Raw genomic sequence first — 27,484 nt, 5'->3', positions numbered from 1 at the left:
AGCTAGTTTTTTATTTATATATGTCAGCACGAGTCTCCTTCGTTAGGTGCCACTTCATGGAAACAAACTGTACAAACCAAGATGTAAGTCTAAAGAGACAGCAAGATGTTCTCTATCAAGTCCCCTAAAGCAGGGCAAACGTGGTTTTTAAAGGTTCAAACTTATCATGCAATTCTCAGACACTTTACTGGAATTCAACTCTGATGGTGCTTCCCACTTCTCTAATAGCTCTGGGACTTGGGAATCTCTGGTTTACAAGACTTGTTTGCAATCACAAGGACATATGAACCAACCAACACTGAAACATCACATTATATTCTTACCTCTCTTGACAATTCTTTTATACCCTCCAAAACATAATTTACAGAGCTGTCTTCAAGGACTAACTTCTAAGTTATCATATACGTGCTCATAACTTGACATACAATTATGTCTTTCAGAAACTCCAACTAGCTATTTTTTCTTCCTTCTCCATTTCCTTCTCAAAAGCAAGAAACAGTTTGTTTAAATTAACCACCAGTCCAACAACACAAGGAACCAAAAGGCACAAACTGTATTCAGTCACTTGCCATATTTTTATTTGAAAAACTCTGCAGAACCTTAAAGAAAAATTCTTACCTGAAACTGCCGTAGACTATGAGAAGAATAGAAATCAGGAAGGTAGACACTTGACTGGAATCCACAAGGGAATATGCCCTGGAATTGGGAAAAGAAGGCAGACGTGTCATCATAAGTGTCAATTTCTCCAATGCCATTTGCTAATTCTTTTTCTTATTGTAACACAAATAGAGAATGGGATGGCAAAACTTTATGGCAGCTCTCTCTCAAGTTCTCATATCATCTAGTAATATAAAACCTGTAGCTTGTAAATTAACTTTTTATATCCAAGACCAGAGTACATAAAGTCTGTACAACCACCAAAGGACAAATCAGAAGCCTTACAGTAACCTGTTCTGAACTCACCACATTCAGATTTCCTTCCCCCCCCCGCCAAACACATTCAAATTACTCCAATTGCAACTAATGAAACCTTGTAGGCAAATCTCTCTAACCTGTTTCCTGTAAGACTTATGTCCTAACCAGTAACAGTAAGTTGTAATATTGGCAGTCAGAGTTCACTTAACCCAAGAAAATAAACAAACAAACACCACTTCCACTCCCAACAAGCTGCAATGTGCACCTATTAAACCACATGCAGTCACTTCCCTATTACTTCTTCCACACCACTTGATACAGGATTCCCAACCGAAATTTGAGCAGGAGACTTAAAGGCCTGTGATCTCCTGATACATCACACCTTTGTGTTTAAAGCACAGAAGGACAGCTACTACTATTTGCTGATTCCTTTTCCTGCCCTTGACAGACCAAAGCCTGCTCTGCAGCTTACACTGGAGCTGCTTTTGATCCAGACACTGGGACAGAGGCAGCCTCAGCAAGTCCCCAGCTTTCAGAGAGGGGGAAGACCTTTAAGGGGGACTTCCAGGAATGGACCAACAAGAGGACAACATCCCCCAAGTCAAGAGAAATGATCACTCCCCCCTACCCCACACGTGTGAGGCCCTATCTCAGGCACTGCTTGCAGTTTGGGGCCCCACAGGAAAACCACTGACACACTAGGGTGAGCCAAGAAGAGAGCCACTGCACGGGTACAACAGCCAAGGAGACGCTCTGCAAGACGCACTACAACTCCCAACAGTTTTTCAATAACTCGTGCTAAAGTAATGGAAACAAACAATACCTAAATGTAAATTGCATTAGTTTTATCCTACCAAAAAAACCCAAACAAACCCAAAAAATTCAACCCAAAAAAACAAGCCCAAGCCCAAACCCAAACATTTCTGAAAGCCAGCCAAAAAGCCAAACTTCAGCTAGGCTACAGATATGGGAGACAGAGAATCAAATCACATCTTAGTTCCAAATTAAATACCACTAACCAAATAAAACCTAAAGATACAGGACAGTTAAACAATCACCCATTCCATTCCCAATTTAAAAGCAATTTAGAGAAAATTACCAAACCACTAGGGACACACTTTATATATTCAAAGAAGTGTTTTGAACACAAATGTGAACCTTCCTCTACAGAAATGCAGTATTAAACATCACTGAAAAACAGACTGCATCTTTTAGATGAAATGATATACTTACCAAATAAGCGTTTAAGAAATGAGAAACTGCCTTAGTTAATCACCATAAATAACTTCAACAATACCCTACAGTCAAAGTGAAAAACAAGTGTCTTATCTGCTCATAAAGCTAGCCAAACCAAAAAGACAATCCTAAATTTTACATTTCTCTTAATTTCAGTCATGTTTGACCTTTAGTTTCCAGGCTCAGGAACAGAGGTCTTACAAGCATCCATGGAGATCAATATACTGAACTGCAAATATATGCAATGTTTAAGTACGCGCTTCCAATCAGTGTCTACATAAGCACTGTCCAGGTTATATACCATACACTTCAGAGCAGGTTATTTTTAGTTAGTGATTATAGCTAAGCAGACACCATGAAGAAACAGCTTAAGGATGAGCACACTGGGTTTGTGTTCTGTTACTAGCTTGAATTTCAGGGAGAAGTGTTCCCTTACCCAAGCTTGAGCGAAGGGAAAGGTAAACTTCCTATCCTGGTTGGATTTGAGAATAAATAATGGCATTCATTTATTTAAAGCATCTTTAGGAACTCCAAAGTTATCAGAAAAGCAAAACGAACAGAATTTCAACTGGGATTAAGCACGTCTAGGGTTATGCACTAAACTTCATTAACTGATGTCCTTAAAATTGTATCTTTATAAACTGGCAAATACTTTGGAGATGAACAATGTTTTCTATATAAGTTGCCATTCAGTGGCAGCTTTGGAATCTATGATAATTAAAATGCCATTTCATCATAATTACTACACATTAGTCAAAACATATCTGTAAACATTAAAGATTTATACCACAGGTAAAAAGAGGATGATACACGGGTCACAGATCAGCCCTGTGCACTACCCACATTGCTCTTTGGTGCAGTGAAAGAAACCAAATCCCTGCAAACCCATTCTAAACAATGATCTAACATACCATAGCCCCAGTGACAGGCGGCAGCGATGGCACAGCCAGCTGCTGATTCTGAGCAAGGGAGGAACCAGAAGGAAAGTCCTTCCATCCTGCACAGGGAAAGAACAACAGTGCAAAAGTGCTATAAGCTCCTCACAGAGCAGAGATGTTGTCGACTTCCCCACATGAGATTTTACATCAGGACATCCTAAAAACTCATGTTTGGCACCATGATTATGGCCTGGGAGAACTCATCTTCACCAATACCCCAGCAAAGAGAGCCAGGGAGACACAGTCACACTTTGCTTCTTCCCAAGGCAGCTGGAAAAAGAGCAATGTAAAACACACACAGCACGACAAGTCTGAGAGGAACCCCACGATGGGAACCACGTGAGCAGCGTGGGCATGTCCAGATTCCAGCCAAAGTTTCCAACACAAGTAACCCAAAAGCAACCTTATAATTTGATACACTGAAGTGATTCTTGCAATAAAACCCTGCATCTTTTTAACTCCAACCGGACAGTTTATTCAGAGACTAAACCCCTTGATCCCAAATAAACACTAAAGCATTAATCTAGACTACAGACAATAAGCAAACAGCAGCATCAAATGAAAGAACTGAGAAGTAAGATTACTTCAAAGTTCTGAGGATTACTCAAAATGCCAGATGGTGATCTGCAAACCCATTTGTATTTTAACTGAAATTTAAATTACCTTCTTCAAGTCCAACAGAATCCATACACATATAACTGGATTCTCCTATAAGCACATTTCAAGTATGCAAGTTCACATCCTCCCACAGCCCAACACGGCATCAGTGCTATGTTCTCTCAAATGGGATCAGCCAAAACCAAAACAAAAACCCCAGACTGAGGAAATTTTTCAGAAGTTGGTGCAGACTTTGTGCAGTCACATTTAACCAGCTTTCCACTGCACGTATGGAAATGAAACTGTCTTCCTTCAAAATGGTACTTTTGTAAAGTTAAGTATTTAATCTCAGAACAAGCAGCGGCAACATGTACAGCAAATGCCTGGAACAAGCCCATGCATAGCTGTCCTTCGACTTAAATACCAATTCCAAAAGCAATTCTTAGCACTTACCACATGGCAATCCACTCAGAAGACGTTGTTCTTCATTCTCATTCAGAAAATTAACACTGACCAGGGCTGTGCTAGACTGTCTTCTGAAGGACTCCAGCACAGTTCACCCATGTGCCACGTTACAAGAATAACTACGGATCCATTTCTAAGCTCCCCCATCTCTGTAGGACATACAGACTCCAGTATTCACACTCAAAATGCAGACACCATTTGTTTTCCCTGGGAAGCACATTTTTTAGGTTTCTTCCACCACCTCACCTGAAACTCAGTAACCACGTATGGAAGTTGTTTTACAAGTTACCAGCTACTCAGGCTATCAGGAAGGTTCTGGCTACCTTGGTCAAGTAACAAATAACTAGTTACAGCTATTAGTCTATAATATTAGACCCCAAACACACCAATAGCTTATGTTTCTCTGTAAGCTCCTCTCCTCAGCCAGCCAGTGAGAGAGAACTTCCCAAACGCCTCCTCTACAATTCGAGATCTCACTCTGCTTCTTTACACGGCCGGGATCAATTTTAGCAGATTCTCTGCCATTAAGCATCTATTTCTGGCAGCTCCATGGGCAAGTGCTTACAACACAGAGCCTGCCAAGGCATGCCAAGGCAGAGACACAGCAAGCACTGTTCTATAACATACTCTGTGTGTCAGCCCTGCAGCTATACAGTAAAAGTATTGTGCAGACAACAATCCAAGCAGCGAGCTCTCCGGCCTGGCACTGACTGCCCCATAGACCTTTACCTACAGAACAATTCCAAGGACGCCCAGCCACTGGCGACACACCACCACTTCCCAACAGTAACCACGCAAAATACGCCACACCAGTTACAGCTGGCGTTCCAAGCAGCACCCTCCCTTCTTCTGGGAAAACATGAATAAGTGCTGTATTCCCAAGGGAACAGAGCCCCGCTTCATTCCCAGCTAGGGAAGATGGTAACCAGCTAATAAAGCTGCAACAACAGGAATAGTGTTACACTGGAGACACTTGCAAACTCTCATTCCTCTGTGTCAGTAGCTGCAGGTCAAGCTCTTCTCCTCTGTGGTCACCAGTCCAAGCTCGCCTGACTCCGACTGTGAGCTTCCACTTTCTACAGGGTCTCTGCCATCTGACCACTTAGGAATTTCTTAAACACACACCCCACTCCACCCCCCCAGTTTTAGCCCTACTGTTCTATTACACACATACTTCCTAATTCCTCTGGTTTGGTTATTTCTTTGCACTTCCAAGTCACAAAAATCACCCAGTCAATGCAAGCACTGGTTTTCATGTTTCAGCTCTTCCTTATCACCGAAAGATAAGCAGTTTCCTGATAAGACTCTCAAGCCTGGCACTTTGTTTTGCCCTCTGTGTTGAGCAGTTATCTGCAACTCACCTTCTTCAATGAAGACCCAGAGAAAGACACAACTAGGGACCAAAAGTGTCTACTGGTGACAGCACAGAGGATTGCTCTCTACATAACCTACTTGTCATGGGCCAGTCTGACGTGACCACAACCCAATACCACCATTAAAAAAGCAACTTCTCATCTTTTACTAGACACACATTCTACTGCTTCATCCCATTCCAGCACAACCACATGGAAAAGCAGATCAGGGGACTTGTCTGCTTGAATAATAATAATGGAGAGTGAATGGGAAGGTTTCTCAAGTGATTCAGATTCCTGGTCTGGCGTGTTTCTGGACATAAAAATCAAAGAGGAAAGACTTCAGTGGCAGCATTCACTTAAATACCCCAAAATTATCACCTCAGAGATCAGGGAAGTTCTACATAATTGCAATAAAAGCCTCTGTCTGTTTGCACAAGAAGCCTGCTAAATGTATGATCAAAGAAATTCATCCCCTCAACGTTTCAGTAGCAAATATCACTCCCCCGACTTCCAGGTACAAGAGAAATTACTGTGACAAATTCTGCCGAGGGGGGAAGAAGAAACCCGCATGCCCAAGTTTCCATAGCAATGCGTGCTAAAGGCCTTGGGCATGAATCACTCGCATACAGAGGCTGTTATAACAGACACACTTGCATTCGCTGCATTCACTGCACACACAGGCAATGCAAACACCAGAGCAACAACCTAAAAAGTGCAACAGATGAACAAACAAAAGTTCACAGGGAAGGAGAGGATTGTGTTTCTTACTCAGAACCATAGAATATCTCAAGTTGGAAAGGACCATCTCATCGGGTGCTTTTCCTTATCAGCGATACCACCACCCAAGTGCTTTCAACATTAAGGAAAACTAAACTATACAAGGAAGGGAAACACACTAGACAGGCCAGAGTAAGGCTGGATTAAAACAGAAGAGGCAGGTTTTCTGCTTTGTTTAATGGGACAAAATTGACAACCTGCAGACATCTGTCAGTCACAGAAATTTGCACTGATGGGAATGGCCAGAGACCATTTAATTCCTTATGTTATAACTTGATCTTACTTCAGGGAAAGACAAGCAGTCAGTCATGACAGATGTTTACTTCACCTGTTGTTTAACATTCTGGTGAATGAGAAGACTTTTCTTGACATCTAATGTCTTTCTGACTACACTTCTAGTCCATGCTTTTTCTCCTATACAAAAGGTCCTTCAAACCTCTTGGGAAGCTTCTCATACCAGACATAACTGGGGTAAACTGGGTCCGTATTTGAATTCACCTGCACATTTTGACTTCTGAAGATGTGGCTGCTTGAGAAGTGACCACACAAAACTTCAAATACCCTTCGCCCACATCAAAAGCCATGACTATTTTAATCAATGAATCTGGTACTCTTCAAGGACAACTTAAGTATCAGTTTTATTATTGAATATCCAGTCTCTTCACATGGGAAGTGACAACAACCCATGCCCACCAAAATATGCATCCCACTTTCCCATTTGCCATACTTTACAAAAGAAAACTGCTTATAGATAGGTATCAGCACTAGAAAGGTGTCAATGAAGCATCTCCTTCCTTGCCTTATTACTCACAATTCACCTCAGAGCTTGCTGCACGGTGCCTTCAGTTTGAGGGCCCCACCTCAGCACAGTCAGTTCTTTCAAAGGGAACTGGGGCGGGAGGAAGAAAAAAGAAAAAGAAGAAAACAACCCTCAAATCCCAACAGCCAACTTTTGCTGGGAATCTGGTATTAAATGACAAAATTAGGGATGGATGAAGTCCCCACCTCCCTGTCCTCCAAGGGTTTTATATATTTCAAAAGCTATCTAATGCGTTTATTACATCAGTGATTACTACAGCAAGAGAAAAACAGAAATTCGAGAAATACTCGTTGGTGAATTCAAGACAAGTTGAAGAATATTTTGCAACTCTCTTCCCCTGCCCCACCCCTGGATTTTGGAGCTACTGGCTGTAGGCAGAAATCAACCTTCCTTCACACTACCGCAGCACCTGATGCATCTGTTTCCTTTTGATGGCACAAGAGTACGCCACTCGCGAGGTGTTCTTCAATCTACTCCTCTCTGGCATTTCCCAAACATTCTACTACGTTATTCCTTAAGAGAAGTAGGAGGGACTACAGTGATCTGCACAGTTTATTGCTAAGAGCAATTAATTTATGATGCTACAGTGCAAGGCACTTGTGAGCTATCACATTATTTATTAAGATGAGCAAATCAAGCTCAAGGACTCAGAGCAAATCCCCAGGGCACATGAAAGAAGAGCACTGCCACGCACATGAAGATCAATTACTGTTAATAGAGCAAATGTTCATTTTGGTTGGGGGGTGGACTCTGTCCGTAGGTAAAACCAATACCGCTTTTTTCCTTTACTGGATTCCAGGTCAAGGGTATAAATAAAAAGCCTCTTTCAACCGCCTTACATGTGCAAGATATACACATATTTAAGAGCCTCCATTAGGCTTGCTGCCAAACCAAAGTTAAATCTGAGTGTAAGAGTTAAAGGTATGATTTTAAGCGTGAAGTCATGGCACCCACAGCTGTAAACATATCTCAACACTATTCCATTCTTCAGTGTGATTCATAGGAAAAACAAGCAAATTGCTACGGCTTCACTTACGTTAAAGGAATAGCTTGTTTTCTGAAGTAAGTTTACAATTTCATCTCATTGTCACGTGCAGATAAGGTCTGCTAAGTCTGAGTAATTTAGGAAAACATAGATCATATCAGAAAAAAAGTTAAAGCAAGTCTGAAATAAAAAAAGAGAGGAATTTAAGATGTTCCACTAAGCCCAGACTTTCCTATACAGACCTGGTTGGGGCGCAGGCAGGCATTTCAAAGTTGTAACTGGAGAATAATTCTGCTGTTTATGAGACATGAGGCTCAGAACATTTTCACACTGCTAGATACCATATATATACATATACAACTAAAAATCCCCAGTTCCCTCTTCTAGCCTTTCCAGAAAGCTGCCTTCCTAAAACTCTGTCCCCAAAAGCAAATGCCAAGCTCCCAACAAGAGAAAACATTCCTCTGGGCTCACACTTTGGGAAGAATCTGAAGTGTACAGCCAGTAAGGCATCAGGAGAGACAACCTTGCAAAAAATCACTTTCTGTTAAAAGCATTATCTGAGCTACCCTTTTAGTTCACCCCACTGTTTGCCAACAGAAGGAAGAATTACATGTTTCAGTATTTAAGAATTACAGTCACTGGAAGATTTCCAGGTTTCACGTTCAGCTTGAAGCACTCTCTTCCCTGCAGGAATGGGAGCACAACTTCCAGTCCCTGCATGGATGTGTAAGAATGAGCATTATTTCCAACCAACACGGAAGAGAGTCCCTGCATCCCAAAAGCATCCTCAGCTCCGACCTCCCCACCGCTCTGGGGGAACCCCACTAAACAGGATACTTGAAGCAAAATTTGCAATCAGTGGTTAATGGAGAAAAAAGTTACATCTTCAAGTAAGTTGTACTAGACACACATAACTGTTTGAGAACTAAGTAGCCAGAACCAAAATAAATATACAGAAACTCATGGAATGTCTTTGACATTGCTTTAACAGAAAATTCAGGCTTTTTGATCTTATACTACCCACTTGTAGACTGAATGGGAGCCTGGATACATAATTTTCACCTCTTACCTACACACAAAAATATATCTCCTTTTTTGAGGTTCGTTGTTTTATTGAGGAGGGTTGGCGGGTTGGGTTGGTTTGGGTTGTGCTCTAAAGCAGGCAAACAAAAAAACACTCAAGAACCTCCCATTCTTCCTTTCTCAAAGAAACAAAACCCAAGATGTCATGAAAAAAACAGGGCATGCTTTTACTGCCAAATATATGTCACCACCAGTCAAGGAATCCTCTCCAGAAGTAGATTTTGAAACTGTATCACAAGTACACACGACTGCAAACATTTTTTTTTGAAAATGCAAATCCAACATCCATGCAGTGATGTCTGCAATAATGGATGTCATTTCAATGTATTAAACAGAGAAAGAATATACAGAAATCCACATCTGGTATCGAAACACAGACTCTATTAGAAGTGCATGTTTTCCTCAGTTTTGTATTTTAATTGTGTCACGTTCATTTTAATTGAGCTAACTTGTCCCAGAACACTGGCATCCTATTACAGACCAGCCCCAGCAAACTGCTGAGCCGAGGCACAGCCCTGGTTTTACTTTTTTAAACAATTATCACTTTTAACCCTTCTTGACATTTGCCTACAGTGGTTTGAAAATCAGAAATCTGAGGCATAAGAGGCAGCACAACCCTGTAACTTTTAACCACCTTCAGTTAGCTCACCTCTGACTTGAGCAACAAAACCTCCTTTTTCAAACATTCGCCATTACAATTAGCTTGGGTTTTGCTAGCAAAACTTATTTTATTCCCAGGCAGGAAATAAAGAAAGAGGTGGGAAAATTTCTCTAGCAAACCAGCTGGCTGACCTGGCAAATGATCGTTTTTCTGAAGCAAGTTTTCACTCAGGCCAGCAGTTGCACAATTACTAGGTGTGATGCAAAGATGAAAGGAGTCAACATGTGGCCAGGGACAAGGTGGGACGAAAACCCTTTTGGGAGCAGCTTACAGTTAAGTCTATTAAGCACACTGCAATCCAAGCTTTACTGCTGCTAATGTAAATGAAACAAAACTAACCTTCCTACGCAGAAGTTTGCATGGGCCTCATTAAAGGTTGTTTCCAGGCAGACCACAGGTACCGTAGTTGCCGCAACCTATTGCAGTGTTTTATAGTATTTTGTGCTACCTCAGCCCTTCCAGATTTGTTTTCAGTCCTTTCAGATTTGTTTGTCAATTCTACAGCATGAAGTACTTGAAAACAGTAGTTATCAGTCCCCACGAGCCCTTTGAGCACCCGTACACTTTTATAACCCCCTGCTCTCCAGATACCTTGGCTACAGCCACATGGTCCTACCCCTGTGTAACATCTCAGGGCACCAGCCACCCATTAAGGAAACTGTCAAGGAAACCCCAGCATCATCACGATGTGAGGGCATTCCACAAGGTACAATGAGCCCATACTGCATTAGCACAGGCCAAATGATCAGTATGTTAAAAAACATGTTTCATGAGAACAAGGAAAGAAAGAGATGACTCATTTGCTGAACGAAGTACAGCAGTTTTCTTTTCTGTAATTGTCTTCATAGTTCATCAATTTATAGAAGACTTCAGCATACTGCAGAGGATAGATTCAAGTTTTGCTGTAGCACCAAATAAACTGCCAAACAAAAATCTGAATATAATGTTTTTGTGCAAGAATTAAGATCAGCAAGGATCAGAACAAAATGTAAATATATAGCTATGAAAATATACATAAATATATGTATGAGACATCTGACGAAGGAAGAAGGTTGCGGCTTTGCTATGAGAACAAACTGACTGCGTAGGAAGACTTTGCTAGTCTGGAATGTTGCCACCTTCCACAAATAATCCAAGGGAGGACTGGAAGGAGGGAGAAGAGAGGAGGTCAAATCAAGATCTGTTATGCAGAATCCTTTCTCGCCAGAGCCACAAGCATATTTCTTTATGTAAATTTTCAGATTCCAATGGACAAGTGAACTCTGCAAAGGTCAGTCCAATATTTAGCCTACCCCAAAGCTTTGCTGAAGCAGCTCTTCTATCTAAATTACCACTCTCAACTGTATGAATTTTCCAAAAATAGACCTTTTTACATCAGAAAAAAAAAGGCACATCAAGGGAGCAGTTACTGGAATTCAAATCTACAGAGTACCACTGTGCAAGCTGTCTGCAGTTTTACGCCAGACAGCCTCATCATGACCCAAACAACACTGTGCTTTCAGGAAGGGCTGTTTGGAAATGTCAGTGGTTACCCCGGCACTGCAAAGTTTTCTAGAATTTTGACAGCTCACACATTTTGGGTTATAAAAGGTACAAATTTCTACACAACCCAGGGTCTTCAGTGCATCAGTAGTACAGTCCTGCATTAGCCAGAAGGATGCTTAGTGCCAAGTGTCATTTTAAGGCACTTATTCTAGTTACAGGAAGTTAAAAACTTCCACAAAGCTCCCATCAATGCTTCGATCTCTGCAAGCCTTTCTCTATGTAACAGAAAAGCTCAACAACAATGACTACAAGCACTTCAAACACGAAAATGCTCCCTACTTCCAGTTTACAATAAAATATATTTACTGCTTGAAGAACAAGTACAAATCTCTCTGCACAAGAATCCCCCATCCGAGCTGCACAGTGAGTCCCACCAGCCACCGCTCAGTCAGAACAGACTCAGGGTGGGTATTCTGCTCTCACAGGAGCAGGAAGACCTGTTCCAAGCAGCATCAGAAGCCACTGCAGTGAAAACGCTGACAAGCAGTTTGTATCATGACTCAAAATTGTTAATACAGCTACAACAGTGCAAGTTCTTACTGTCAGCCAACAGCAGCACCTCTGAAGACCTAAAGCCATAATTAAAAGTTGTCCAAGCTGTTAAAACACGTGAGTTTTTGTTATCTGGAATGAAATATTTACCCCAGTCTTCACTGCTGCTCCATCTGGACCAGGAAGCCAGTGGTGAGCAAACACCTCATCTGTCTCCTAATTAAGAGATTCGTATTTATTTTATGAGCTATCACCAATCACCTCTGACAACAATAAGTCCTGAACAAGTATTTTATGTGTGCACACACAAGTGTATTTTTACTAAAAAAAATCCACCCCAAAACAAACACAAACCCCAAACAAACCCCAAGCCCCAAACAGAGCCTTCTCTCCCACATATTCCCAGAACAAGCTCATACTGGTCATACTGGACTAGCCTTACTTTTGAGTACTTCAAAGCTGTGCCACTCGGACTTTTTCTAAAGAAAAGGTTTTAGTTTTTCTAAATTTCAAAAAGTGGGTGATAGGAAGACTTCAGCTCTACACTTGTTCATTTCAAGAACAGCAAAAAGCTTCTCAGTCTGCAGCAGACTGGAAGCTCTAAAACAGTACCAGGTTACTTCAGCAGACACATGTACTCCGAAGTCAAAACACCTAAAATCAATTAACCTATTCCACATGCATACAAATATGCTCCAAAGGCATTCTGATATAAGCAAGAAGTATCTCTGTCATTCCTGATAATACAAGAAAAATGTGCTAGCGGGGAAAAGGGAGCTTCAGGTGGGTCAAGGAACTACCAGTGGTTGAACCCAAAAAAATTAAGGTACATTTAAATTCTTCATTGAAGCAAAAACACTTAAAATAACACCCCTTCTACTTTTCACAACAAGTAAAAAGCAAGCAGCTTAAAACATTTTAACAACAAAAAACCCCTCCAAGACCTTACATGTGGTCAGAACGAAACGTTTTAAGTGACATCTCGCACCATGTTTTCTGTAATGCTGTGTGATAATATTTCATGGTTCTGGTACTTCGTTTGTAGAGGAATAATGCACTGCTGGTTACAAAGCCAGATGTATATTCTTAAATAAATAAATAAATAAATAAAGAGAAAGGGATAATAAGAAGAATAATTTGCTTTCTAAAAAGCAAATACAAGACAACTTTTAAACAAAGAATAAAATCCTTTAAGGAGACAAAAAAAATTCCTGTTATCATTAGGATCTACATTACCCGTACATGTAAAAGCAGCTCGTCACTGCTGAAGGGGTCCCAGCCAGAGAATGCACAAAGCTGTACCTGACACAACCACTCCCATGGTTAGGTCAGTTACAGCTGAGGTGGTGGAGAGGCAGGGGGGAAATTAAGCTTGAAATTGGGATCTTACTCCTGTTCTGATGCAAGTCATTGACTCTTTTAATTCAAGGTAAAATTCGCACACCCACAAGCACATCACACACTCCAAGGAGTCTCTTAATCAAAGTCAGAGAATGGCTATTTTAGTACAGAAACAAACCAGAAACAAATGAATTCGAGTGCTGTATGTGTTTATAAAAAAGGATGAAAATTTCAAGTATAAAGCACCAAAATGATACCCTACGAAGAAATACAATCAGCACCGCATGTTTCCAAGGTACCTGTGCCAAAGGCTTGGTGACTCAGGGCAGCATGCACTAGGGAACAGAACTTCAGCTTAAATTGTCAGTGGGGCACTAAATGCATACACACAGACTCTAATGCAATTAACTTGTTAAAACTGCATATAATTTAGCATAGAAGTCAATTAAGGTTTTATATTACGAGCATTATGATTTTCCCATACTACCGAGCCTACTAATACTAACTAGTATTTGCAGTAGATCCTTCTGAAACCACATTTTTCCTGAGGTGTTCTCTCATCTTTTCTTTTTAATCTATTTTGTAAGAGGACTATGAGGGGGAAGGCAGGGTCTGGCATTCCAGTGCGGATTGTGAGCAGAATTATCAGCCTGTCCCTGAAACAAGTGCAGAAAAGAGTTTCCAAGATGACTAGGAGAGATAAGGACTCAATTTGTTTAGCCTAGAAAAACACAGGGTAAGGGAAAAGGAGGGCACAATAGCAAAAGGAAACACCAAATGAGGGAACTGTGAGACTAAAATGACCTGAAAACTGTGTTACCAGCAACAGGGCAATTCACATTCTTTCCCAACACCAAATGTCAATCTGATCCGTCTGAACAATGTTCCTCCTCTTGAATCCAAGTTCATTTTCAGATTCCCATCTCTACAGTCACACCAACACTAGTGACAGCACAAGAGACAGCAGATCTTCCATTTTCATGTGTTGAGCTTTTGGGACAGGGGGGAAAACCAAAACCAAAACCCAACCTCCAAAAGGACCCATTCCAAACACTGTGGCCAGTATGCTCTTTTTAGTCCTGAGAAACAAGAAAAGGGAGAAGAACGTGTCCTACCGCTCCTTTGTACTCCCTTATTCTAAGCAGTAGAGGTTTAATGGAAGGATAATGTTCAGGCACACTGGTAGAGGCATCTCACACACTGAGCCTGTGAATGTTGCCATGCTTGGTAACAGCCAACCTTCCTAACAGCAGCTGTCACGTCTTTGATGCCGCACCTCGTAAACAGCCTGGACAAATAGAAGTGTGTAAGGCCTCATGTACAGGACCTGTGAAACTTCTATTTGACCAGTATCAAATTACACCCATTGAAAATTTTACTGGTTTTATCAGAGAGAGACTGTCATTTCATTATGTACCATTCTTCTTCTACAAACACAGAGCTGAAACACGCACACCAACCCCGGTGCCAGACAAGACAGAAGTACCTCTGTGAGTGAGCTCAGGGGTAGCTAGGCTCAAAAGCAGCCCCAAATGAAACCAAAACCAAAAGATTATTTTTACTGGACAAAATGCTTGCTTTTTAGCCAACTTCTATGTAAAGCTATCAGATCAACACTACACAGGAAAGTAAGATCTCTCCTATTCACAGGTGATCTATTAGTTTGCAGCAGTCATCCTAAACATACCACCGACACTCCGCAGCAAAAGGATCCAAGACAATTTCTGTTCACATCTCCCTCTTAGCATAACATCCCTTTTTATCTCATTAAATCAAGTTGTACTCATTCAGTGCGTGTTGGAGTCTAGACAAACTGGAACACGTCAGAGCAGTGATCTGCTTCCAAAAAAATGTTTTTACTCAGGTATTCATTAAGTGTTACAGCAGAGTCAGATTAAATCTTCAACAACAGAACTCTACCCCAGCCAGAAGTCTAACCCAGCGCTGCTAGGAGCGGCTACATCTAGTTTTTCGGGTGTTACTAAAAATCATGGCACATGGGAGGGAAGGAGAACTTGAATTTGCAAGTCAGGTTAATGTCTGTTTTCCCCATCCTTAATAGAATTGCTGTAAAGGGGCAAACGGCCACTTTTGTATGAATGCTGAAGCCCGCTGAAACACCAGCAGTCTCTAATTTTTACATTACCTTCAAGTAATTTCCCTAAGGACTGGGGAATTAATTGCTCGATACTTTAAAGCAAGATAGAGAACCACTGGGCTATACCCACGTACCAGCAGGCTCCGAATGACTTAATGTATGCCTGGCACCCAGGAGCTACTACAAAACAAACACATGCGGTTTTGAAGACACGCTGCTGATGGGCTAGTGGAGGACTCAGCTTTCCAGGAAATGTTACATGCTGGAAGCCTAAATGCTGATCCTTCAGCATCTGTTTCGATTCACATTCTCCTGCAGTATACAGAGTAAATAAATAACAAACACAAATTAAATGTGAGTGACCAGATTTAAGCGTTTCAAATAAAGGAAATGGTCTTTTGAAGTGAGCAACTGTCTCATGCCATCATAATGCACAGAGGCAAAAATCAAACTCTATTAGCAGAGCACTATCTTACTATACCAGCTAATATACAACTGGAGAGACATTAAGCTTTGCAATAAACAAACACAAGAGGTTTTGAAATCCTCAAGGGGTACACGAACCACCTACGTATCAGTTAGTTTAAAAAATTGCCTCTCACCACATTATATATATATACACACACACACAATCTTAGCAACAGTATGAGAAAGGCAGAATAGTAACCAACTAAAATTGGAAAATCTAAAGCTTTCCTGCTTGGGGAAAAAAAAGTGTAGAGCTAAAGATACTCAAAACGTACTAAGAAAAAGAAAAGGGAACGTCACAGTTCTCTAAGCAGCATCTGGCAACTGGTAATGGGGAAAAATACCCCTCAGCTGCAAATGCAATTTTTAAGCAATCAATATTGCTGAAATTTGGAATTTCAAAACACATTAGCATATTTGCATAATACTAAATCCAGCCATTCAAGTTTCAAGCTAGGCAGCCAGGATACAATTTTAAAGCAGTATTCTGTATAATCAAGGGAGTAAAACAGCTCACACAAAACACAGGTCTAGCTCTCAACACAGTTCAACACATTTAATTTCCTATCAGAACTTTCCTTATGTTCTTCCCCATACACACACAACATATATCACAATGCTTTAACACCATTACATACGACCTACATTTTCTTTCCCAAAACCTGCATTGTACCTGTATTGTTTTTCTATTTTTTGAATCCAGACAACAGATAAGGTAGAATTTTCTACTAATCAACCCACCTCAAGCAAGAACCTACTCTTTCAGGCAGAATGCAAACACACAGTCTCAGAAACATTACAAATGTATTCTCTTACGTTCCACAGAACCTCTCCTTCCCTTCTAATCCATCACTTCTGCTCAATTTCATCCCTGTTCTGGATTTTGATGTCTTAAAACCACCTACCAAAATACTACAGAGGTAAATCCTCCCAATATCCTTCAGTAATCCTCAGAGTTACTTTAAGCAACAGACCGGTCTGCAAATGCCAGCATCCCCTGGGAAAGCCAGAGATTACATGCTGTTGTACTGCATTTATATGGCTGCTGATATTTCTTGCTCAGGAACAAAATGCTTTCCTGGAAATGGTTTTGTTGTGAGCATCCAGATGTTTAACCTTCCTAAAAATAACCGAGATCACCCTTGGAATGCTCTTGTAATCCCAGGGCACCCTACAAGCAAAAGGACTCACATCACGACTGGAGGAAGATAAAACTGAACTCCAACAAAAGTTAAACTCGGAAAAACTGAGTAGCAAGATGACAGAGCTGACTCAAATATAGTAGCATTTTTTTGTTGACTGTTGGTTTAAGTATTATAAATGAGCCACCTACCAAATTCAGACATATCTCACTTTCAGCTTGTCACTTTACTTTGATTTCTGTAACTAAAAACTATGCTACTTTGAGTCCACACTAGTATCAAAATGCTATTTCACTTTCACAGCATTATTCAGATTCAAATGTACAGAGTGATGAACAAAGTAAATCTGATCATTAAAAATTCTGTTAATAATCCTTAATATTTTATTTGAAATCTATTTTTGCATAAGTAGTAAAGCACAGTAAGGTGGCAGCTACCATAAATAGCTATGATAAATTTTCAGCTGTTTTTAAAACCCTGTTTCATTACTGCTTGGTGGCTGGGAGATTTTTTAAGTTAAGATTTATGCATGAGCAACTGCATCTTGTATTTCTGAAATACAAAAAGAGAAAATTATCTTAATCAATGTGTAAGTGATTAACTTTCATCACCCAAGTTGCAAATCAAATATTACAATCAGAGACAGAAAAGTAAATTAAATACATTTCATTCACATACATAAATTCCAAAGGCTTACAGAAACAAAAACACAGAATGCAGAAGAAGAAACATGCTGCTGCTTTGGCCATTCAAAATGTAATTTTAATATTTGAAGTTTATAAGTAACATCTAGCTGGAACACACTCATGCTCTGATTGTTAAATTATTAAGAGGAAAACCAGCTCTGCTTCAACTCATCCCAAGCTAGGAATAAAAACCACACCAAACGCAACAGTCTGGAAAGTGCAATTTCAGTCTGCACACAAGTACTGATACCTACTACACAGCCACTTGGTAAAGATACTAAAAGCTTCCTCTTGAGGAAACAGGAGAGAGCTTTTTAATTTATCTCTATTAAATATCTTTCCAACAGTGAAGATCCAAGCAACTGCTTGAGACTTACATCAGAGACCCCAGATCATCTCGACCAGGAATGATGCTGCACTGGGATGGACTAAAGCATGGCTGGAGCAGCTTCCCCAAGCGCAGGGACAAACTGAAGTCCCATGTCACTGTGCCTGGAAAGAAGCATGCACACACACACATGCAAAAGACTTTCCCTTTGGGCTTCTCTGTCTGCCACTCAGGAAATGAGCAGAGGCTGATGACAAGGTGTAAGCTGCTCTAACACTTCACAGGAAGGAAAGCACAGGATTAAGCAGTTTAAAAATCAAAATAGGACAAACTTGAAGATATTTTACCAGCCTCTTTAATTTCCTATTTTTTATTTTTAAAAACATTCTAAATCAAAGTATCTGAAATGCAAGAAAAAGAAAATAATTATGTAAAAGGAACAAAATTGGGTTACCATGCAAGAAAGTGACAGACAATTTTTCTGGATGAAAAACTGAAAGGAACTTTTCTTTATTCAGGACTTAACACTACTTTGTCCAAACATTTTCCTCTAATCTCACCAGAAATTACAGTACAACTCTTGGAAAGCACATTTTCAACCCCAAACTAGTTCTAAAAATACTTAACACACACAGAGTCACGCTCACATCACACGTCTTACTGCATGGGCTCACTTTTATTTGTGATGCTTCCAGAGATGCTTAGGAGGTTGCATCCATACAAGCTGGAGCAAAGCTTTCAGACAGCAAATAGCACTTGCTGACACTTCAGCAGATGAATGAGAACACCTCCCTTTCTTCACCTGTCATGCTGTCTGCAGATTTGTTTGAGATGTTCAGTCAAATGGCGGTGTAGCAAAGGGATATGGAGGTTATTAAAGTCCTCCTACCTAGGGCAACTGAAGCATTTCATTTACAAGACTGTGCTCCCTATGCTTCCACCAAGGGTCTGCGATTATCCGATGCTCTCTACACTCAGTTCAGGTACTTATGCAGTCCTAAATTTGGAATTTAAAATTAGGATGATGTGAACAATCACCCCATAATATCTGAGGCAAATATAAGAATTCGATAATCTATATAAGTTTTGTTGAAGAGTTGGTATTTTCCTTCTCTGATGAATAACTTATTGTGAAGGTAAGAATCATGAACTGACACTAGTATGATTTTGGAAAACTAAATAGAAAATACATACAAGCCAGAGTAGTTTTCACTCAATTTAGCTCTTGATGAAGTCAGTCTTCATTCTTTTCTCTTTCAACAGCTCTCCCTTACTATGTTCACCTAAGAAGCCCCGTAGGAAACCATGGACATTACTAAATATTAGGAACTCTGTGGAAGGCAAATGCTGGATTTGATCAGGAATGTGATGACAAAGACTTTGCTGTAGACTTCTTTCATGTTTTAGAAAGCCAATTTGCTTACCAATTCCTTTCGGGGAGAACAGCATAGATTCCAGAGAAATAATCATCTACATGAAATCTGGTTTCACAAAACAGAAGTATGAGCCACAATGTCCACTCTCCTGGGAATGAAGGAGGATAAATATCTAATCACATAGGCCCTTGTCAGAAGAAGACAGCACCTTTTGGGTTTTGTTATAGAAGACTAGAAAAGCACTTTCTTTTAACTTCGAGCACCTCACTTTCCCTGGCAGTACACACACCATGGGCAGCACTACCCAGTAGGAACAACCACAATGGAGACACATCTTTCATGTCATCACTAGTGCTGATGATTTTAATCTTTTTGTATTAAACAAGAATTACTAACAACTCTTTCTTACAAGAGGAAAGAGTATGCAAACTCTGCACAATTCAGATAAAACGGAATTTAATTCATATTACTTTTAACAGAAGGCAAAGAGGCACATCTGGCTTGTGACATGCAGTCACACCATGCCACAGAACTATCACTAGTTTCGGTGTCTCTGGTATTCGATGTGGATGATGAGGCCACTGCCATCAGTTTTCTTCAGTGTAGGTATTTCCCAGATGTTTCACACCCACCTTTATCAGGGTCCTCATTTCTCTCTGAACTCCAGCCAACACTAAAATAGTCTTCTGGATTTATTATCTACTTCCCAAAGCCTGTGCTGGCTTCCCATTCATTCCACAGTCACACAGACAGCTCCTTTTGCTTTCCGAGGCCTGCGCGCGAAACTCCGCCAAGCATGAAACTGCCGTTACTGGGGGAACGCTGGGCCTTCCCAGCACCAGGCCTCAGCACGACACAGGGGGGGCCTCTCTCAATGGGTCTTTCTCTGGTGGAACACAAACCGAGTTTGGGGCACGTGTTTCTCCTAACACATCCCTCCATCTGCACCAGACAAAACAAGGCTCTCTGCAACATGCAGCTCTTCCCATCTGCCTTCAGCAGACAGATACCACACATCAGAAGGTTTCACAGTTTCATTTGTAAACTGTGAGCTACCTTACTGTCTTAATTAGCAGCTGGAATTATTTGCCATGCTCCTATGGCAATAATCAAAGCACAGAGCAATGATCTGCCCAGAAGTTCAAACAGAAGAAATCAGCTAAGGATACACCACCAGAGATATTATTAGCAAAAGACAAACAAACATATAAGCATCTCTATTGTGTCTAAGCCCAGACTACTTCATATGTGAAAAATTCCTCTATAAAACACACGACAGCTGTATGAATGCTATGATGCTCCTCAAGGGGACCTATGAGAAATGTTAAGTGACTGAGCAAAGAAGTGTCCTAGCACACCAGTGACGGTTACCAAACTTTATGTCCAGACAACTGTCACAGGCAAGTCGTAGCAAAACAGCAACATCAGTAGCATTTGATTACAGACTTGAGATGCCATGGCATCAGCCACTCAATAGGAGTTATTGTCTTTCAAGAAGTTAATTTGAAAAACACCCAATCAGTCCAAGTGAATGCCCTGAAGTATAGAAGCTCTTCCTAAAGTCAATGCATACAGGTTATTTCATTTAAGACAAACTCAGTTTAAGTGGTTCCAGAGTCAATCATTTTTTCTTCAGAACAGTTTGCAATAACCAAGTGGCACTATAAAAGACAGCTCAAGTTCCTGGTATCTTAAAACAGAGGCTGCTCCAGAACAGCAGGAATATTTCTCTTCTTGATTAGCAAATAAACCAAACAATCTTAAGTGTCAGAATAAACAAATAAGCCAGAAGAAACATCACAGAATTACCCAGAGCCAAATGTCCAGACAGACAAGTTTAATGACTAGTTACATGGGATTTCTTTTCAAGGAGAGACCTTTAACAGTTAACATTGTATATTTTTCATTTTGCTAATCCTAACAAGCACTTTACAGTACAGAGTCCAAGAAGCAATAGAACAGAAATACTGAACAGACCCAGATTCAGGAACACGTACCGGCTCACAGCTCCCATTTCAACTACAGAGAGGGAACATATCTTAGTGTGAAAATTACACTTGGTGCAGGACACAATGGCTTGTTAACAAGCAAAGCAGGCAACTGATTACCTTGCCATTAAACTCTGCTGAGGACATGGCCTTCCAATTCTCTCCTAACATAATGAAAACAACAGCACAGATCTTAAATCTGACCCACAGAGTTACATTAAAGGTTTCTCAGCCACTCTCTTAAGAGACTAACGTTCCAGCAGAGAAAGCACAGCTTTCTGGCAGCAAGGGGGGGGTTGTAGCTCATCTAAAGCACAGCAACACCTTAAGAGGAATTGGGAGCCACACTGCTAATTAATCACACGGCAGCAGGAATGCAACACGTTTCTTGAGCCTTACCCAGCTCACCTTCACATTCATGTCATCTTTCTTCTTGGGGAAAGAGGGCCCCAACTTGGCAGAGGTTAGTCATTTTCCTGATTGCAAAATAAAAGCAAGTTCTGGTACGTCTCTGGTACACTTATACCATAATAAAGAGATGGGAAAAAAATCCTTATGTTATGAAAATGGAAAATGGCATTAGACTTGTGCAGGATTGTTATTACCATTTGGGTCTCTGTTCCCCACTTGCCATGTATCAGAAATGAGGGGAAACGTATCCTTAACTTCAGTAACACAAAAACTAAAGTTAAAAAAAAAAGGGGGGGGAGGTGTCTAGTTACAAACATGCTAAAAAATTAATCATCCCATCATCAAGAAAATAATCACTTAGCACAGATTTCTAAAAATATCTCAACACATTATATACCCAAGACCTTTTTACTTACACAACATCTACTCCTCGAAGCAAACTTTGTTTCCAAAACAGGAGCACTATAAAGTTCTATTACTTGGTCATTTTGCAGACTCACTCTTCTTGGGTGACCACAACCTTAAGATCTAAATGCTTGCTTAATTCTGTAGTGTTTAATAGCTTTCATGGGGAAAAAAAAATATCACTCCACTGATAAGGAATCGTACTTTCTAAGAAATGTGAATTCACATCATTCCTACAGTTATTTTTTAATTACTGTCTTTGTTCCTCTCTTGCACAAATTGCTAGCAAAGAATTAATAAGCCAGAGAAATGAAGGTTAAGTTGTATCTTTTCAGATGACTGGGGATATTATTCAGTGTCCAGAGGGGTCAGGAGATTCTGTTATCTTACTTCCATAAATAGGTTTAAATTTTAAAAGATCGTGGCACTGCAGCCTTCCCAAAGTAGTCATATAGATCCTATTAATAAATTGGCATGGTGTTCTGAAACCCTGCCCATCCAAAAGCTATCCATTTCCTACATGGCACCACGATACAGGACATTCAGCAGCAAGTTTCCCAATAACACGGAAAAACTCCACTGCAAAAACCTTCCAATAAACAGTACACTCAAGGCTACTATTAGCAACAAGGGATAATGAATTTTCACACTTTCCCATATGAAAGGAAACTCTATTAGTGTTTTCCAGAATCAAAGCAGTAAGTTATCTGAATAAGGTTTCAGACAATCTTTAACATCAGAAGACACAGCCTGTCCTCTAGTAATGCAATTCAGCTTCACCCTAGACACTGTGAAGGTCGTCCATGTCCAGAAATGGCATTCTTATGGGTAAGGTGATGCAAGGTAAATACTCTATATGACTAATAGCTCAACTTCACCCTTGTCCTCTTGTTCCTCTTAAACCATGTTACCAAGTGCAGGACACCCTCTGAAGACCTGGGCTGAGCTGAGCCAGTGAGCAACCACACCAATGCACCGTCCCAGCCGTATTCATCAACGTTCAATCACAGGCAGAATATTACAGTTGTCATGGTGCCAGCAAGCAGTTTAAAAAGGGCAATGACTAAAGAAAACAGCTTAATTATGTGGCAGAAAGAGAAGACTCTCAGGATGTGCATGGAAATTTCTGTAGGTCTGTTAGCCTGCAATATTCTACAAGAGAATACCCAGCGCAAAGGGCAGAGCCCCACACCACACTCTGTGCCCAGACTTGCCTATTCAGGCAAGTGCAACCTTCGTGGCCAGACACTTGCCAAGGTGTCTGAATTGTGGGAACTGAGGTGATCACTCAGCTTGCTATCCCAAGAGTGAGCCAGGCAGCCCTTGGCTGAAAAGCACAGATAATTCAGCACTAGAGACAGGACAAGCTGTCTTGCCTCTGAGGACCTAATAACCAACTTCACCTTGTAAATCTTACTGTAAAGCACTGTTAGATAAATAGGTCATCATTTTTGGCAGCTTTGCTTGGACTGGAAACAACACACTGAGCAAAAAGAATACCTAAATATTTAGGACAACGGATGTTAACAAATCTAACTTCTATGGGGATGCAGTCAGGTAAATGCCAAAACCAAAGTTCAGACCAGAATAAGAGAAGTACCTCCATCTGAAGCAACACAGACCAGAGCTCACTAAAAAATTACAGGTTTCCTAACAAGCACACAAAGGAATACCACTAGTTAATGCTGTATCTGATCTCATCCAGGAGCCAGAACCAGATGATGAAGTTCATCCTCTTCTATGTGTACAGCTTCACCCAAGACACATAAAGTATACTTGAGAGTCCATCATGAGTGGCCTCACTTGCAAAGTATTACCTAAAACCATTGTGTGCACATACCAGTTTAACTTATTTCCTCATGACCAGCTTCATCTTTCCTCATCAGGCTCTCACTCTAGCTCTGCTCCTCACCTGGCACAAGCACCCCAGGGCAGGAATCAAGAGCTTCAGAGCACTGTAAACTCTGCGCCCAGCTCTGGACTTTGTAACTGTCGACACATCTGGATCCAGCAGTATAGATATTCTACTTGTTGTAACTATCTAGAATATAAGACTTGCTGGAGCCAAGGCCTAATAAAAGAGGTGTTTACTCAAATTCATCAGGTTTCTTTCCTTAAATGATGGATCTGATTAAGCAGAGCAGAACTCTGATGGTAGAACCTGCTGCAAATCCCACCTCCTTGGTCAGTCCCTGCCTCCTCATACAGGAGATGCAAGAACCAAAGCTTCACAGTGGTTTAGAGAGAGGGAAAGTGCAAGAATACCTGTACTACAACCCTACAACTGGTTATCTGTGAGATACATCTGGTTTGGTTATAAGAGCTACAGCAAAGTTTAATGTGCACGTTAAGAATTAAATTCAATTGAATCCTAGAACAGGTCTGGGGAACACATCCTAGAGACCCCAGGGACTCTTACCTTTTCCAACAACTAAGTATCATCATTTTGTAGTTTACACAGACTCAACAATGCAGGTGGGCAAACTGATGGAAGAAGGCTCACCCAGGACCTAAAGTACAAAGGCACGATGAAATCCTCTCAGGTCTGGAGGATGTGGATCTGAATGTTGCATTGCTTCCCAAACAAAATGCAGCTTTCTGTCCCACTATAAATAATAATTCTTCCTCATTTCTAGGATTAATTTTGCCAGTGATCCCTACACTCCACTTACAAGTATGAAGAGTACCTTGATCCTCTCTATTTTTTTTTTAATATAAAAATGTAGTCAACACCCTAATCACAAAAGGGTGTTTGTTTTTATCACTGAAGTCAGAAAAGAGGATGTTATCTCATCTACTGTTGACTTAAAAAAACCAAAACAAAACCACATCTCACACCTTTGACAGTTAGGCCAGTATTTTATTGATTATGTGCTTGGAAATCCAAACTCTTTCTAGCAATGTATTCAGAAGTCAGATCAAAAAAATAAAACTAATGACTAATAGTTTAATCAAAGCATTTAGCAATCAGGCCTTACAATTTACAAGCCAAAACCAAAGTCAAGTTGGTCAATATGACCTTGTCACTCAGAAAGAGCAGCCCTGAGTGCTACTGATGAGTTGACTTACCCACAGAACAAGGGATTATGATATGTACTTTGTTATGACTTGCCTGGGTAGAATTAAACACTATTTTGGTAACAAGCCCACAAAAGAATAAATTAGCACTGTCAGCACCAAGCTATGAATCTTCAGTGACAACGCTGAAAGTACATTCCTGAATGACTCAAAGCTACTGAGTAGCCAGTCTGCCTAGCCAGAGTAGAGCAGCTTTCATCATGCTGGATGTGTCAAGACTAAATAATGATGTCAGATGATGGCTGGTGAGATCCTGAAGCAAACGTGACTATTTACAACTGCACACACCGAAGAGAGGCGATTCAGCTGGCAGGAAAATACACAATACAGCCCATCAAAACAGGCACCCTGGTTTTGCTACTGTCAATTATGAGAGCTCAAAAAAAAAAGGTCTTGACAACAACACAGGTGGCTGACAAACACACCACAGACTGGAGAGAAGCTGCCTGTGACAAACTGCCAGGGACTGATCTCTGCCTTATTACCCGTGTGTGAGAGGAGGACAGTACGTTAGTACACTTGAGTGTCAGGGTTCAGGCAGCAGTTTCGGTTCCCAGTGCAAAACTCAAGCAGCTCAAGAACAGAAGGAGGCTGACTTCAACAAAATCTAGCCCAAATATCTAACCTTTGTGACAACAACAAAAAGGAGGAACCTTCTTTAGAGAGAGTACTTTGGGATTCTTATGAAGCTTCCTCCAGTAAAGCCCCCTGGGGAGGAGTATTTCTGGTTTATGGCAGGCTTTTTCATCTTTTGATTTACCTTTAAGGTAGCTCTCTTTTGTGTTCCATACAAAAATTAAACGGAAAAACAACTAGCTAGAAAACTAACGTTGGGGTTCTCATAAGGCACTTAAGTATGACAAAGAGGTTCTTTCTGTTCTGTACCATCTGTAACTGCTTACAGCTGCATCTGCTTTAGAAACTGTCGATTTAGCAGGGAAAAAAGAAAGTCCAGCTCTTCACTACTCAGCTTTATAGTTGCCTTTTCTGAGAGAAAGAAGAAGAAAAAAAATAGCTCTTTAAACTATTTTCAACACAGAGCTTAATTAGATTCTACTCTTCATCTTCAAAACCCTACAGAGATCATAATATCCCCCATGGGAGCTTTTAGCCCTTTGTGATAACTTCTCAGGGCAGCTATTCAAGTGAAGGTACAGGATCAGCCACCTCGAGAAGAGTTCACAGAGCGGATAATCTTTCCTCCGGCAAACAGACCATCAATCCGCTCTTCTAAAACGGACCAGAATGACCTTGCACCATCAAACCTAGAAAGCAAGACACTGTCATACCTCACCACTCTGCAATACAGACTACAGAAATCCATATAATCCAGGTCTGTTTGCCTCCTGCTATTTCAGTAGCCTCACCTTTAGCTAACAGTCACCTGGAAAATGGACTTCCCATTGACTAAATAAGTCAAAGTCACGCTACACCTATTTTATCTTGCCAAATGGGTCTGACACAGATGACAGGGAGATAAATCACAACTGCAGCCCTGAAAGTGCTAAACTTACACTTGTAAAAATGTTCCTTTGTATAACAATATACATTTTGGTCTCCTATGTCCAGCATATCTGTACTAACAGCTGGATGATCCTAACTACAATGACTACTCAGAACTCATTGTTGAGTTCCTACCTACCACAAAAGTTCCCAAATAAATTTACATCGTTTTAAATTGGAACCAGCTACCTGACAGAAGGAAGGACAGCAGATTGCTGAATGCCACAGACACCAGAACCAACAGTGCAGTAGAGTGAGGCATAACTCAACTGCCGTGTTCACCTCTGTCCTGCTAATGGCCCACCGCAGAGCTCAAACGCTTGCTGGAGCTACTCTCCCTCAAGTGGAGTAAGAGGAACTTACTAATCCAAATAACTACTGAAACAAAAAGAAATCCTGAGAATATACACTTGCTACTAGAATCCCCTGCAGAACTACCTATGCATCACTGCTTTAGAGACGAGTGGACCACACTTGCATGAGACCACTTGATTTTTTTGGTACCATCTGAAACTCAGCTGCACTGTGAATCCATCTCCACAGAGCATTTGCTATTACAGCATGAAGTTGCTATTTGGGGTACTACTGACATGAGAAAATGGTGTAAGTAAAGAGTTTCCAAACTTCTGTGATTCAGTGGCCCACCATCAACTCCTAATGTCTTGACTGATCTCTGTCAACTTCCAAGAAGCTTTCAGTTATTTCAAATTAAGTATCATTGTGAATTTGCTAGACATTATCTTCTGGCCAGTTAGCAGATGAACAAAAGGACTTTTTAAAGATACCTT

At 40.7% G+C, this 27,484-nt stretch overlaps 1 protein-coding gene across 1 annotated transcript in view; it reads right to left on the bottom strand.

The window, feature by feature from the left end:
• Window positions 1–27,484, bottom strand: part of SPPL3 (signal peptide peptidase like 3) — a gene marked incomplete at its 5' end in the record, with an annotated part of 59,712 nt that overhangs the window by 23,749 nt on the left and 8,479 nt on the right. Inside the window, one exon of the mRNA XM_084272062.1 lies at window positions 619–696. Coding sequence (XP_084128188.1) covers window positions 619–696 — 78 coding nt within the window. The remainder of the gene's footprint in view (window positions 1–618; window positions 697–27,484) is intronic.

Source organism: Gallinula chloropus (genome assembly GCF_964237585.1).
Source record: "Gallinula chloropus genome assembly, chromosome: 17".
NCBI lineage: Eukaryota > Metazoa > Chordata > Aves > Gruiformes > Rallidae > Gallinula > Gallinula chloropus.
This window is presented reverse-complemented; position numbering and strand designations above follow the sequence as displayed.